This window comes from Ictidomys tridecemlineatus, chromosome 5, assembly GCF_052094955.1.
Source record: "Ictidomys tridecemlineatus isolate mIctTri1 chromosome 5, mIctTri1.hap1, whole genome shotgun sequence".
Classification (NCBI taxonomy): domain Eukaryota; kingdom Metazoa; phylum Chordata; class Mammalia; order Rodentia; family Sciuridae; genus Ictidomys; species Ictidomys tridecemlineatus.
The window spans coordinates 41,282,421-41,298,323 of record NC_135481.1 but is presented as its reverse complement, the minus strand read 5'-3'; the positions used below and the strand labels follow the sequence as shown (position 1 = coordinate 41,298,323).

Here is a 15,903-nt window from a genome sequence, read left to right as displayed (position 1 = left end):
GTCAGGGGTGTTTTGGATTGAAATGACCTTAGCTCTCAAGGATTAATTTGCTCTTCATTGTCAAATGAGGAATGAGCCAGTTGCCACTTGCTTAGGTTGTTTCATAAAGACATACTTACCAATGAATTTGTTGAAAATTTATAAAGCTCCTATTGTGAGGGTTTAAGAGGCGATTGGTATTTTTCTCTTAGTGTAAGAATTGGAGGAAAAAAGCTGATCATACAAAATTTCTCACACTTATAAAATTTCGGTGTGGGCTCCTGGTCAATACCTGTATATAATAACTTGTGATCTAACCAGTTCAACGATAGCTTAATTACCAGTGAGCAAATGGTATTTGATATTTGGCAAGTTTGATAATTTATTTTACAGTAAATCCTCTGGTGAAATCTAAAATAATGTTAATTAAATCTTTAAACATAAATATTGTGTATGATGTAGTCTTCAACATGTATTTATCAAGCTAACTCTTTGAAGGAATGTGTTCAGGACAGAAAAACATACAAAAGTTTTGGTTATTTGTAAACTAACGCTTTTTTTGTGTTTATATTTAATTAAGAGACTTAGTTTCATTTGTTATAATTGAAGGAAAAAGGCTTTACCTAATTAAGAAAACACCAATTATCAGTAGCTATGAACTCAAAAATAAATACTTTAAAATGTATATATATATAAGCAAAAGACCACTTGAGTAAAATGTTCCAAAAGAGTTAGTTTTAAAAAATGTTCATTTAAAACTTTTACATTTCTGCTGCTTTTCTTTTTGGGAGCATTAGTTACTGATATGGAAAGAAGATTTACAACCATTTTTAACTTTTTTAATACTAAAGGTTTATGGTAAATATGGCAGAAGCATTAGTTTATAAACTTCTACAAAATTTTTTTGTACCTTCATAGGTTATCTGTTGCTCGGTTATCTGTTGCAGTCACTATAAATCTTTTCTTAGTTGAACACCTTTCCTGGAGTTGTAGTAGAGCTGGAACTCCTATTTTCACATTGCTGTGAATGTCAATTGAATGAAAAGCTCAGTCCTCTAGACCCTAACATCATCTTCTTTCTTTTAATATGGGATTTTCTTAATAATCTTTGATCTGTAAGTTTCTTTTGTATAACTGATTTAGGACCTTAATGTGAAAGGCCATTAATGTAAAAATGTTTTATAAATTGAGTTAAGTACAAATGTAGAATAAGATGAATGGTACTCCACTGCTTCCTAAAATCTAACAGCTTTTTTGATACATCCACTTAATTCTTTTGAACCTCCTCATTACTAGTTCTCAGCTTCATTTTTTTCTATTTTTATACTTTCCTTCCTCCTTCCTTTTTCTTCCTGTCTTTGTTCAACCAGTGGCACCTAATAGCACCTATGGACATGATCTTACTAGGAGTTTCTGGATTAAAGTAGGAATTGACCTTTCCTATGGGCCATATAATAACATACTTTCTGTCTATATGTAATTACCACACAATTACTCATAAACTCTTCTCAAAAGGGAAGTAGGTATTTTCTTTGAATCTATTTCCTTGTGTTTTGTAGATCTTGGAAATCTTGCCTCATTAAAGAGAATAAACAAAAATTTTAAACCAGCATTTAAAAAAAATTTACCTGTATTTGTGACAAAATATAGGACAGCCTAAAATGTATGTGGCTAGACAACATTTTGATAGTGATACTTCTATACCTTGTAAGGAGCACAGGGTAGAGAAAATTTTGGTAGCAGTTTAATCTTTTCCTCAGGGTCAGGTTGTCAGTATGATTTCATTCTTTTGTATGAAATATTATTAATTGCCAAAATGATAAATACAACCCCCTCCACATGTACCAGAATGCATTCCACAGTAGAATTTGAATGGTTGAAACACCTCCATTGGTCCACTTAACAAAATTAACTTAACAAAATAATCTTGACTATTTCTAATCACTGTAAAGAATCATGACCACAAATAAATTGCATGAATTTGTTTGTACACTAGGTTGAATCATCTTCTACCAGTGATATCTTTTTTGCTCGGTAGTTTGTTGAGGTGGAACTGTGAAATTAAAGATGAAAGCCACAGAGAAATGACAACCTCAGGTAGTCTCCATTAATGTTAAGAAATTACAGACTTAATATTTGGGTATGGTTGGAAAATGTTGGATATTTCTCCAAAGTTACTTTTTTTTTAAAAAAAATTATTTTTTAGTTATAAGTGAACACAGTATCTTTATTTTGCTTTATGTGGTGCTGAGAATGGAACTCAGTGCCTCTCGCATGCTAGGTGTGTGCTCTATTTCTGAGCCACGATTCCAGCCCCCAAAGTTACTTCTTCATGACATAAAAAACACAAGCTGAAAGTTTAGTTGCTTTGCTTGTCCTTTCAGGAAAATTGTTTGTTTAATAGCATAGGGGAGTGATCTCAGTGTGGAGTATAGTAAAAATTCAGGTGAAGTTTCTATACATAAAGTTGAAGAAACACAAGACATTTATTTTGTAGGGATCCTAATGTCTTTTATCATATAAATATTACACAAGGAAAACTTACATCAAGTATCAAAAAAAAAACTTTACAATCTGTACATTTTTTTTCCCTTGCAGTTCTTTTACATTATACATCTTTAGACAGAAATTCACAAATGGTCAGGGAAAAGGTGGGACAATTAACAAAGAAAAGGAGAAGTGACATTGCTATATTTAAAGAAAAATAAAATTCCTTGTTTTGACAGATCTATTTGTGCCCAAATTTATGTGAGAAACAAAAATTTGCAACCTAGGTTTGATAAACAAAAACTTGTTTCAGATTATTTCTATAGATTCCACCAGACCCTGTAACTCAACATGAATAATATTAACTTATACAACATAATTTGGCTCTTGCTGAACTGTAAAAACCTGTAATGAAATTATTACCTTCTATTCATTTTGATGGTAGATTGTGCAGTGCTTGAGACTATCTAGTCATAATTTGACTAAGGGGACTATGACCTTTTGAAGTCCTACATATAAAGATTATTTACATTAAAAAATAATTTAGGGGGTCTTTATTTTGGATGGGAGAGTAAGAAGAATGAAAAAATTTGTTTCTGTGACTCTTTAAAAAATTGAGTTACACAGCCTTTTTGGTCTTTATAAGAGGAAAATAATAGTGAAGAATACAATTTTAAAATTTGTCACAAATGCGTATTTGTTCCATATAAACTATGTAACAGTGCTATAATGAGGTGGTAGACCTGAGTAGCCCTGCTTTGAGGATTTCTGATTTTGGACTTAGAAAAGATAAATTTGTGTGTAAAGTGATTTTTTAAAATGCAATGAAACACCAACTGTAAGCTAGTTCTGTGTCAGTAAAACTCAGTACAAAGAAGTGTTCAGATGGAAAGTAGGTTTTCATAAACTACTTGAGTGATCTGAATCCTCCAAGTAGGCAACACAGGATGTGTGTGTGTGTGTGTGTGTGTTTGTGTACACTTTGCATTGTTATGAAGACTTGGTACTACTAGCTTTAGGTTTGAGACTTTCAGTTAAAATTATATTCTTGGCAGTTGGTTATTTTGTATAGGAATTCCAAGTCGGCCTGATACCAGGCTTTCCAAGCATGAAAATCCCTCCCCCCAAAAAATGGTTATATGATTTTTAAAAATGGAACTAAAATAAGGCTGATATGGAGTGTGTGAATACTTGGCTAGGCAACCAAATGATCCCATTTATCATTAATCATCATATTAGGGTACTCCTGGGACTGTTGTTATTTTTGCCAAACAATAACAATTTACATTTAAGCAGTTTCTTCATCTTCTAACAAACAGAACTATATATTTATGAATTTGAAACAAAAAGTCACATTTGTGAATAAATGACTAAAGGTTGTTCAATTCACTTCCACATTTTTGAAGGAAAAAAAAGTCCCAAGCCACATGCATATCTGATAGTGTATATACATGTTATGTACATATGTACATGCTGTCAACTATTATTTAAGCCACTAATCCAATTAGCTTATTTCTAAATAGTATTACTAGTAAAGACAGTTTAAGCACAAATTCAGAGGACTTTAAAAATTGTTTACTTAAAAGATAAAGATGGAACATGATTTAAATATACTTCAGAGACTGTTTCTTAAAAAACCATAAATTCCTAATTCTATCCACTGTAGAATATATGAGGACAAACATGTTCACATTGTTTTAGCTCATTAAGCCAGTCATGTATGAGATGGGAATAGCTATGTTTCCAGGTATTGGATTTGATTACCTATAATGACTTAAGACTAGAACAATGAGTTGACCTGCAGACCTGCAATTGGATAATGTTGTGTTGTTTACTAGGTCCCTAAAAAGCCATGGCTGCATTTCTGGAAATTTATTTCTAGGTAGATATGCTCGTGTGTATGAGCACAGTGAGAAAGGAGGGGAAAGAAGCTAATTGATTAGGTCTGAGGTAGTGAAGCAGAAACCAGATTCACAAGGCGTGCTGGCATGTAGGAGTCAATCTGCTTTGGAATTGGGTATTTTTTCATTATGAACAAAAAAGTTGGGTGGAACAAATTAAATTCCTTAGTTTACAGAAAACTCAGGGAAGGAAGCAAATTCATTTTCCAGAGATTTTAGTTCTCAAGAAGAATCAGTTGAGCATGCCACATGAGATGCTACCCTTTCAGGAAACTGTAATCATGTTTTAGCACACTTTTGGTGGTAGTCCCAGAAAGGGAAAATAGTATGAATACCAAAAGTTTCTCATTCTTCAGCTTTCCTCCCCTTTGAGCCAATTGATTAAAAGAGGAAACCGTGCTACAGATTAGGAATCTTTTAGGTAAAAACAAATAACAAAAACTGCTTTTCCTTTTTAAAGTACCCTCTTTAAACAGTCCATGTAAGGTTAATCAGTGAAAGAATAGATCTCCAGTATACTCATCTACAAATTGTGCTTCTTGAGTTTCTGGGCTAAGAACAGTCACCTTGCTCCATTTGTGCTAAGACATGATTGGTTTTTTCAAGCTGGAGAGATTCTATTTTCTTCTGTGCATATTTCAGCTGGATCTTTAGGGCATCATTATCTGCTTTCAGGGTATTTATTTCCTAAAGGGAAAGGAGAATAAGGTATGTTAATAAAGCAGCAATGAATAGCAAATCAGTTAAAGTATTGGAAGCACTACACTTGATTGGCATCTCCTATTCACTATGGTTGAGAATTAAAAATAGTTATTTTGCCCTGAATATAAAATAACATGTAAATATTAAATAAGCATGTACAAACAGCAATTAGTCTTTGTTATCATATCACAGATGTGAGTGGCTAGCAAGCAGAATAAACCATTCCTGGGCAGTGGGTGGAGGATGACAAAACCTTTAGACATTGTGTAGTAGATCTTAACTTGGCAGAAAAAAAGTCTGGTGAGATCTGAGCTGTGAAAGAAGTGCTTGCAGATTCTATGTTATAGTTTATTTAATCTAAGACCCTCTCCAAGTCATTGAAACTAGTATATCCTTTTGATGAAGATAAAAATTTTTACTGCACCCCCTAAACTGGGATTTAGTGATCTAATTTGTAGAGATTTAATTACAGAGTCATCAGTTTATTTCCAAGCTTCTGATTTTGAAGCCAGTGTTTATAGATTGCATTGCACTGATTACACCAAAAGAATATGTGGGTGGTGTCTGGACAATTAAGGATAAATTGGGTTGTTTTTCAGCCTGAATTACCTGGTTTGCTGTCCATTGGCTACCATATAATATTGAGTATGTGCTCGTGCTTTCTTACATGATGACAGACTATCTTAACCCTCCACTCACTCTGAAAATAGGTGGTAGATCTAGATTTAAATAGAAGCAGAAAACATTGCTATATAGTGTCAGACTGGAGATTGGAACTTGGGTACAGGTGACCCAAGAAACTTTGCTTTTTCTTTTGTCCCATGCTGATTCAGAGGTACACGTAGACTAAAACAACATGTCATGTTTATTCATATTTCTATTCATATATTACATGCTACTTTTAAATACTGGTATAATTTAACTAGTTTCTTGTGGATAGAATTGTCAAATTACAAACAAGTCTTTATAAGGATTTTATTTAATTGAAAAGTGGGACATGTTATTGTTACTCTAAAATGTACTACTGAATTACGGTCCTGAAGTCTCTTTGGCATGGGTAAAAATAAAGAGAGCAACCATGAAAATGTTTAGGGGGGTTGCTGGCCCTGTGTAGGAATTATCCTGGACCTAATTTATCTGAAATCTTTCTGCTAGCTACATTATTCAGTTCATAGGCATGTAAAATTTCAAGATTTGAAACCTTAACATGCAACTCCATTTTTGTATTTTATAGAAGACCAAAGAAACATCTAGGATTGGAAACAAATCTTTGCCTCCAAGATCAAAGTCCTTTTAACTTTATCAAGTTTATTTTTCAAGCTTTCTTTCACTGTTTATAAAACTTCTGTTTGGTAACTTTTATCCCTAAGGAAAAAGGGCTTTATGTAACCATGGTTGGTCACTTGATTCCTAAAGTGAATCTTAATACTTTAAATAAGAAGTCTTCCCTTTTATCCAGGAAATCTCTTGTTTTGTTTTCATATGTTTTTCCTAATATTATGTTCTTCATTCCAGGCATCAAATCAAGAGTTTTGCAAACATATCTAACTTGTTTCTTCAAAAGTTTCTCTAATTCTGTTCTGTGGAGTTTGACAGGGAAGGTGTGATGTTGAGAACAGTGCAGGGAATCCTGAGGCCGGCTGGGCAGTTTCACTGTATAGTCTGTAGAATTAGATAAGGAATTCGAACTAGGTGGATGTTTGTACTGCTATATGTCTCCCAACATGTATTGCAAACCTTGATGTTTTGGGAAAAGGCAGACAAGCACTCCTCCCCTTTAATAAAATGAGGGATAATGTTAAAACTAATATATCCTTGCTTCCTTGTTTCTAAAATGGCTTATTGCCTATAATTGGCAATGTTGTTCTTCCCTTTCTCCCTCCCCTCCTTTATTCTATTAGTAATAATCTGAGTTGAATCTTCAGAATCTTCAGTTTACATGTTCTGCCCTGTTTAGCTGTACTTTACCACAAGACTCTGAAAAATAGTGAAATGAACAGGTACCTGTTCCAGCTCTTGGTAGGTTGGGAGTCTGAGGTGACGGAGCTCTTCTTTTGATTTAATGAGGGATTCTTTATTTTCCCACTTGACAAAAGCCCGCTTTCTGACCAAGACTGGGCTGGGGCATGGAGATGTGGGACTGGGAAGCACATAAAGGGTGTCCTGGGCTGTTCTCCTTGGAGAAGACAACACAAAGTGACCTGAAGGGCCCTCACTGCCAATCCAAGGAAGTGACTCAGTCTGGGTAGTCTTGTGGGCAACAGTTCTCTTCAGACGAACAGAAATCTTCTGTGAGGACACTCCCATCAACATGATTGTTCGGTCCTTATTCTCCTCACTGTGTTCCACCATTTCCCCATTAGGGAATGTAAAAGAGCCTTCCTCAGGTGCTATGGGAAGACACACAGTGAGTTAGTATTCTCAGAAAAGCAGAGACTCAAGATACTCACATGAGTTTCACATGAGACATGTCTTGCTATTACAGGAACTCCTCATTTCCAAAGCCTTCATTTGCAGGTATCCATGCCGGGGGTAAGTGGAGGCTGAAACCCAGGGATTTCAAACTACAGGCTTTTTTCCTGTTTGTAAAAAGGTTGCCTGGAGAGTTAGTGTTTCTGCAGGTAAGTTGGAATCCCTGTCTGAATGCTGCAAAGTTTCATCAATTCAGAAAAGATCCCATTTGTATAATAGACACAGCTTAAATATGAGGGAAAAGTTAGCTTTGTGGAAGTATGTTCCAAAATATATCACTCTTGTTTGATATTGATACAAAAGAACAGATGTGTCATTCTGAGTCTTTTCATTGAACCAATATACCTCCCTAGGACCCAGCATGGAAATGTTAACCATAAAGAGAATTTCCTAGAAAAGTAGAGTATTTGAGATGAATGGTAGGCTTTAAGGTAAACTGCAGGTCAACTAAGTTTATTGTTTGCAAAGACTCAGCACTAAGTGTGGGTTCTCTGAAAAGTCCTATTATGTCCTAGACAACACTTTACACACAAATTTTGGATTATTTCATTAAATGGGGATGAAAAAATCCTACCTTCCAAACTTTGGGGAATGATATGCCTATGTGAAAGTGTACATTTGTATTAAAGTTTTTGGTTTTTTTCCTGTTATAGATTTTTTAGTTAAGACATTGGATTTAATCCCGGGCCTTACAAATGCTAGGCACTGGGTTACATCCATCCCAACCTTTTATTTTCTTATGTTTTTATTTTGAGTCAGGGTCTTGCTAACTTGCCCAGGCTGGCCTCAAACTTGATCCTCCTACCTCAGCCTCTTGAATAGGTGGGATTATAGGTATGCCGCCAAACTTGGCTTATTTTCCTACTTTTTAAGTTAATGCATATTAAATGTACATATTGATGATCGATCATGTCCAACTACCCATTCTTCTACCCTCCTCCTGACCCCCACTTCTTAGTCCCTATAATCACTATTCTACTTTTAAGTCAACTTTTTTTTAATTTACACATACGAAAGATAATATGCAATACGTTTCTGTATCTGGCTTATTTTGATTAACATGTTATCTTCCTGTTTTATCCATTTTGCTGCAAATAACAATTTACTTTTCCTTATGGCCTAATAACATTCAGTTGTGTTCATATACCATATTTTCTTTATCCATTCATCTTGGCAGTCACCTAGGCTGGTTCTATATCTTTGTTACTGTGAATAGTGCTGCAGTAAATTTGGCAGACAGATATATTTTTCATTTGCTAGCATCACTTTCTTTGGATATGTGCCAAGAAATGAGATATCTAGATTATATGGTAGTTCTAGTTTTAGTTTTTTGAGGAACCTCCATACTGTTTTCTGTAATGTTTGTATTCATTGAGTTCCCCTTAACAGTGTATAAGAGTTCCTTTTCTTAACATCCTTTTTAGCATGTGTTAGTGTTTTTTTTTTTTTTTTCAATTGTTATTCTAACTGGGACGAAATGGTATCTCATAGTTCTCATTTGCATTTCTCTAGTGGCTAATGATATGGAACATGTTTTAATATACTTATTGGCCTTCAGAAAATTCTTCAGAAAAGTACTCAGATAATGGGTCCATTTTTTAAAAACTTAGATTATTTGTGTTTTTTTTGTAAAGTTTTTTAGGTTCTTTATATATTCTGGATATTAACTAAATAAACAGCTGGAAGTGTTTTTTTTTTTTGCATATTATCTCTTCACTCTTTTTTTTGTATACAGAAACTTTTAAATTTGATATAATAAGGATTGCTTTGGCTATTTGGGGTCTTTTGTGCTTATGTATGGATTTTAGGATTATTTTTTTTTCTGGTTCTGTAAAGAATGCCATTGGTGTTTTGATGGGATTACATTGTATTTGTAATGTAATGGATTGGAAGAATATTGTTAAAGTGTCCATGCTACCCAACATCAGTACAAAAATCCTCAACAAAATAGCATCTCAAATTCAACAGCATATCAGAAATATCCTACAAAGATGGTTCAACATTTGCAAATCAATAAACATATCACAAACAGAATAAAGGATAAAAATCATTATGATCAACTCAATATTTGCAGAAAAAGCATTTGATTAAAATTCAATATCCTTTCATGGTAAAAACATTGAACAAATTAGGTATAGAAGGATCATATCTCACTCAATATTATAAAGTATATGTATGACTGGCCCCCTTATATGTACTTTTGCCTGATTGCTCTAAAACTTCTAGTACTTATTGAATAAGTGAGAGTAGTTCCCATTGTCTTGTTCCTGATCTTAAAGAAGATGCTTTAATTTTATCCCCACTGGTATGAAGTTGGCTGTGGGCCAGTCATATATATACACTTTATAATATTGAGATACGATCTTTCTGTACCTAATTTATTCAAGGTTTTTACCATGTAAGGATATTGCATTTTAATCAAATGCTTTTTCTGCAAATGTTGAGTTGATCTTGATTTTTATCTTTCATTCTGTTTATGTGATATATTTATTAATTTGTGAATGTTGAGCCATCTTTATATACTTAGAAGGAAACCAACTTGATCATGGTGTAGGATATTTTTGATGTGCTGTTGAATTTGAGATGCTGTTCTGTTGAGGATTTTTATATTGATATTCCTCAGGGATATTGGTCTGTAGTTTTTTGTTGTTATGTCCTTGTCAGGTTTTAGTGACACAGTAATGCTAGTCTCAGAGAATGTATTTGGCAGGGCTCTCTCTCTTAATTCTGTGGAACAGTTTGAGAAGCATTGGTACTAGTTCTTTAAAACTGTTGAATTCAGCAGTGAAGCTTCCAATTATGGGATTTTCTTTTTTGGGAGATGTTTGTGTTTGCATTTTTTAACTGATTCTGTCTCATTACTTGTTATAGGTTTGTTCAGGTTTTGTATCCTGTTGGTTCAGTTTTGGTAGGTCATATAACTTTGTCTATTTCTTCTAGATTTTCCAATTGGTTAACATGTTTTTTTTCAAATAATTCTTAATAATCCTTTGTATGTCTGTAATGTCAGATGTAATGTCTCCTTTTTCACTTCTAATTTTTTTTATTTGGGTCTTCACTTTTTTCTTATAAAGGTTTGCCAGTTTTGTTTATTTTTACAAAGAACCCTTTGAGTAAGTGATGCTTTGGTTTTTTTTTTTAATTCATTTATTTCTGCTGATTTTTTTCCCCTTAATTTTTGGTCTGGTTTGTTCTTTTCTAAGCCTTTGAGATACATCATTAGGTTGTTTATTTGAAATTTTCTTAAAAATTTTTTTTTTAATGTAGGCATTCATTGCTAGAAATTTCCATGTTAGTGCTGCTTTTGCTGCATTCCACAGGTTTTGGTCTGTTGTGTTTTCATTTTCATTTGCTTCAAGAAATTTTTAAATTTCCCTTCTGACTTCTTCAATGTCTCACTGTTCATTCAATTGTTCAGCCTCTGTGTACTCATATAATTTCTAAAGTTTCTCTTATTGTTTCTTGTTTTATTCCACTATGATCAGAAAAGATATGTGGTTCAGGTTTTTTTTTTTTTTAATTGTTAAGACTTGTTTTGTGGCCTTGATAGTACTTGATCTATTCTAGAAAACATGTTCTGATGAAAAAAATCGATAATTTGAAGCTGTTAGAATGTTCTATAAATGTCTATTAAGTCCATTTGATCTATAATAGAATTTAACTCTGATGTTTCTTTGTTGATTTTGAGGGGGTTAGTATCTGTCCATTAATGAGAGTGAGATATTGTACTAGAGCCTATCCTGTTAGATCTAATTGTGTTTATCTTATTAAATTGGCTGCTCTGGCATTTGGTGCATATAGATTTACAATTGCTATATTTTCTTGAGGACTTAATCTTTTAATCATTATATAGTGAGCTTATTTGTCTCTTTTTACAACTTTTAAAGTTTACTTTGTCAGAAATATAAGTACAGCTATGCTTCCTTGCTTTACAATTCCATTTTCTTGAAATATCATTTTCCATCCTTTCACATTAAGTCTGACTGTACTAGTGAGGTGAGTTTCTTGTAGCCAGCATATTGTTGGGTCTTCTTTTTATTCACTCAGCCAGCCTGTATATTTTAATTGGAGAATTTAGTCCATTTACATTCAAGATTATTGAAAGATAAAGATTTGTGCTTGTCATTTTGTTGAGTTTCTTCTAGTTGTTTTGCATATTCTTTGTTCTTTTCTCCCTCTTTTAATCATCTTTGTGATTTGATGATTTTCCATATTGTAATGGTTACTTCTTTTCTGTTTCTTTCTTGTGTATGTACTCTTCTAGTGGGATTTGAATTTAATGCTATCATTATGGTAGTCATCTTTCTTTCACTTAGGGATATAGGACTCCCTAAAGCATCTTTTGTAAGGCAGGTCTGTTGGTCCAGAATTCCCTGATTTTGCTCATCTTAGAAGGTCTTTGTTTCTGAAGGATATACCTTTGTTGGGTATGGTAATCTCAGTTGGCAATTATTTTCTTTCAGAATTTGGAATATTCATTCTCTCCTGGCCTATAGGTTTTCTGCTAAGAAATCTGTTAGTCTAATGGGGAACTCCTTAAATGTGACTGGGTGCTTTTCTCTTGAGATTTTAAAGTTACTTCTTTGTCCTGTATTTTTGATAGTCTGAATATAATGCCATAGAAAATATCTTTTCTGATCTCCTACTTAGAGTTCTATAAACCTCCTATACACGGATGGATGTCCGTATCTTTCCCTAGGGCAATTTTGTGATTTTATTCATAAGGGCAATTTTGTGATTTTATTCATTTAATAAGTTTTCTACCCCCATTAACCTTCATTTCCTCACATTGAATGTTCCAGTGATGCAGATGTTTGATTGTTTAATGTTGTCTCAAGATCTTGAATGCTCTCTTCTTCTTTTTTTTTTTTCTGTCTAAATGTGTCATTTCAAAAGACTTGTCTTTAAGCTTTATGTTCTTTCTTCCCCTTGATCTACTGTTATCTCGGCTTTCAGCTGAATTTTTTATTTCATTTATTGACCTCTTCATTCCCATGGTTTCTGTTTGGTTCTTTTTTAGAATCTCTATTTATTTGTGGAATTTCTCATTCATATCCTACATTTTCTTCCTACCTTAGCTATATAGCTATATTTTCTTGGATCTTAGTAAGCTTTTAAAAAATCATTCTTTTGACTTATGAGGCATTTAATCCATTTTGGTTTCTTTGGACTCTGTTACTAGAAAGATATGATCTTTTGGAGGGTGTCATAGTACCTTGTTTTTTCATATTTCTTGTGTTCCTCTGTTGAAATTTGTCCTTCTTGTAGATCTGACATCTCTACCACTTTTATGGAGTAGCTTTCTTTATAAGCAGCTTTCTCCTGAAATGTGTCTTAGGGTATTGGTTTGTAATACCCTATTTCCAGCTGGGCACCATGGTGTAGTCTCCCTGAAGTTTCTTTGGCTGTGATTAGTGAATGTAGACACTGTGTTCAAGTCATAGAGACTTATTGTCTCTGCAGCTCATGCAAGAATGGGACACACTAATGGTTCAAATCAGGTATGGTATAGACAGCATAGAGTGTGGGTTGCACACTTTGTAGCTACTACCACTATAGAAGTGGTGGCCCCTGTTATATGATAGAGGTTTGCTTAGGCACTGGTGATACTGGCTTTGTTACTTATAAGAGTATTTGGTATTGGTTGCATCAGTTCTGACACGGGACCTGAAGTACTTCTGATCAGACAGTGGTATTGACCTAGGTGCTTCACCAGGATAGATGGGGACAGGAATCACAGCAACCCCTCCATGGAACTTACACCCAGTCCTGCCAGCAGTGTGTGATCAAATAAGGTGCAGGGGTAGCCAGTGGTGGAAAGGTTTGTCGTGTTTCTGTCTGCTGCATGCCCACCTAGGAGCAGGAACCCTTAGTTGTGTGCCAGGGGACTGGGTGACAGCTGGGGCTTTGTATCCTCTTACTCTTTAGCTGTAGTTTCTACTAGGGAGTGAGTAGAATTGTGTCCCAGTTGAAACTAGCAAAATTTCTCTCAAAGTCTCCCTTGACTTGTGTGCCAAGGAACAGAGTGACTGCCAGGGCCACCCCTCAACTCTGTCAGCAGAAGGCCCCCATGAATAAGGGCAGAACATGGCTGGTGCCAGCCAGTTTCTATCTAGACCTCTTTAGGTCATGTTGGGGGGTGGGGAGGAACAGATGGAGTGCTCCATAGCTCCATGAGTGTGGTGGTACACACCTATAATCCCAATGACTTGGGAGGCTAAGGCAGGAGGGTCCCAAGCTTAAGATCTGCGTCTGCAACTTAACTGCTTTGTCTTAGGAGGCTGAGGATATAGTTTAGTGGTAGAGGAGCTCCCCTGGATTCAATCCCTAGGCTTACAAATAACAAAGAAAGAAAAAAGCCCAGCACACAGCAGTGGAACCACAGCTCTTTCCTGTTAGTGATGGGCTCATCTGCTTTCAGTCCTGGCACCGGTGTGAATCTGCATGCAATTGGTCATGCCCCTGGGCTAGCAGGGCAGGCTTCCTGATTTCCTGGTTCTTGAGGGCAGTACCTTCTGTTCCTGTGTAGCAATATCTATCCCCTGCTGTGCAGAGCACTCAGCAGATTTGAATCGGAGACACTCTACTGAACACTCTACTGAACCGCATTTGGTTCATGAGGTAGCTATGCACTGAATCATTGCAGTGGAGTGTCTATGAGGTTCCTAGAATTGGTCATATGCAAGGTTTTCTGACCCTTAGAGCAGTCCAAATTCAAACTGTAGCTCCCTTCTTAAGATGGTTTCTTGCTGTAACATTCTGGAGGTTCACTAGGAGATGCGAAATCCTTTTCCAGAGCAAGTCTGCTGTGCAAATCTCAGGTTACACTCTGTAGTTAGACTGCAATCCTTAGAGGGTTGTGAAACCCTCTGTTAGCTAGGATTGCCAGAATCTGTACCAATAAGAGTTTTCTGGAACTTTTTCACCTTTACCCCTGCATAGGGGAGATTTCCCTTCTGACTGTGGAGTCATGTTGCAAGTGTTGGGATATTTGTTTCTCTTACTCTGCTGTTGTTCTTCATCTCTGAATCTTACAAGGTTTTTGTTTATCTTATTTCCAGTTTACTCCCACATTCACTGTACTGAAAATGCAGCTGTATACCTGTTATATTGGTTCTTTATGGAGGTGCAGGTGCTAGGTGCCTCTCTTTAGCCATCTTGAACTCCCCTATTCTTTTACTTTTCTTTAACCCAGTTATACTATTTTTACCAATCACATTTCCCCAATTATGAATATAACATCTATTATTTTGTTCAAATTCCTATACATACAAGCAGCTTAGAATAAAAGAAGGCAAATAAGAAAAAAGCAACAGAAACTAAAATTACAGAAAGAGTTCCAAGACACTGCTGTGTTATAAAAACCAAAAGAGCTATAAATTTCAAGAAGTGAAAATTCATCCATAAAAAAAATTTACAGTGAAGTGATGGGCTAAGAAAAAGTCATTGGCAATTTTGATTTGATAAGAAGGTGTGCTATCCCAGAAAATAATTATTAATGCTAAGATGGAAGCAGTTTGAATGGAGGATAATAGTCTCTCTTTTCTGTACTCCTGTCATTTGTGTCACTGCAGTCTATTTGACTCTTGGCACATACCCTTCTACGTTGTTTCTAACCTGCTCCTTGTTTGTATAGTATCTTTGCTAAGTAGACAGAGGCAGACATTTCTGCTGCTTTGCAGTTTGGACCTGGGGAATCTCAGAGACAGTTTAAAAATCACTTTCTTATTCTATTATTTGCATTTTGACACAAGCACATTTATATTTCAATTGTTGAAATTTTTGGCTTAGTCCTAGGATTGCTTAGTCCTTGTATGATTTGGAATTTTAATCTGCAAATTTGTCTTGAGAGTTTTGCTTATTCTCTTCCTTTTGTGTCTACTATTCTATTTCTAGAATTTTGACAGTTATTTCCTTCTGTCCTCATTGAGTCCCCAGTCTAAGACCAGGTCTTAATGGTTTGGGATTCCTATCCTGGAAAAAAAAAAATGGGAATATCACAAGTAGCCACTCATAGTGGATGGCCTTGCCTGTAATTATTGATAGCTTTAAGTGACAGTTGCATTTTTTTCTTGTCTCCTATCTCAGTTTTAAGTAGTGAGTCTGGTTCTGTTCACCTTTTGTGCAAAGGTGGTCTCTGTTACTCTGCAGAAATAAAATTCTCAGCCACATTTGCCTGCTTCTGCAAATGGAATCAAGAAAACCTATGGCTTCAGTTTTCACTTCTTATAGTATGTTTTCACTACATTTCTGAGTAGTAGAAGAGTGATTAGCTCCTTTTTGATTATTCCTTTTAAATTAATATACTGTTTATAGATCATGTTATATATACATGCACATTCACCTTACTGTTTTTAGGTTT

The 15,903-nt window shown here is 35.0% G+C and overlaps 1 protein-coding gene across 2 annotated transcripts in view; it reads right to left on the bottom strand.

The window, feature by feature from the left end:
• Positions 1-2,441: 2,441 nt before the first annotated feature.
• Positions 2,442-15,903, bottom strand: part of Rasgrp1 (RAS guanyl releasing protein 1) — a 70,067-nt gene continuing 56,605 nt past the window's right edge. For both annotated transcript variants that reach the window (XM_005316384.5, XM_040276407.2), the window contains exons 16-17: positions 7,074-7,459; positions 2,442-5,054 (exon numbers count right to left, since the gene is read on the bottom strand). In XM_005316384.5, coding sequence (XP_005316441.2) covers positions 4,920-5,054; positions 7,074-7,459 — 521 coding nt within the window. In that variant the 3' untranslated portion in view covers positions 2,442-4,919. The remainder of the gene's footprint in view (positions 5,055-7,073; positions 7,460-15,903) is intronic.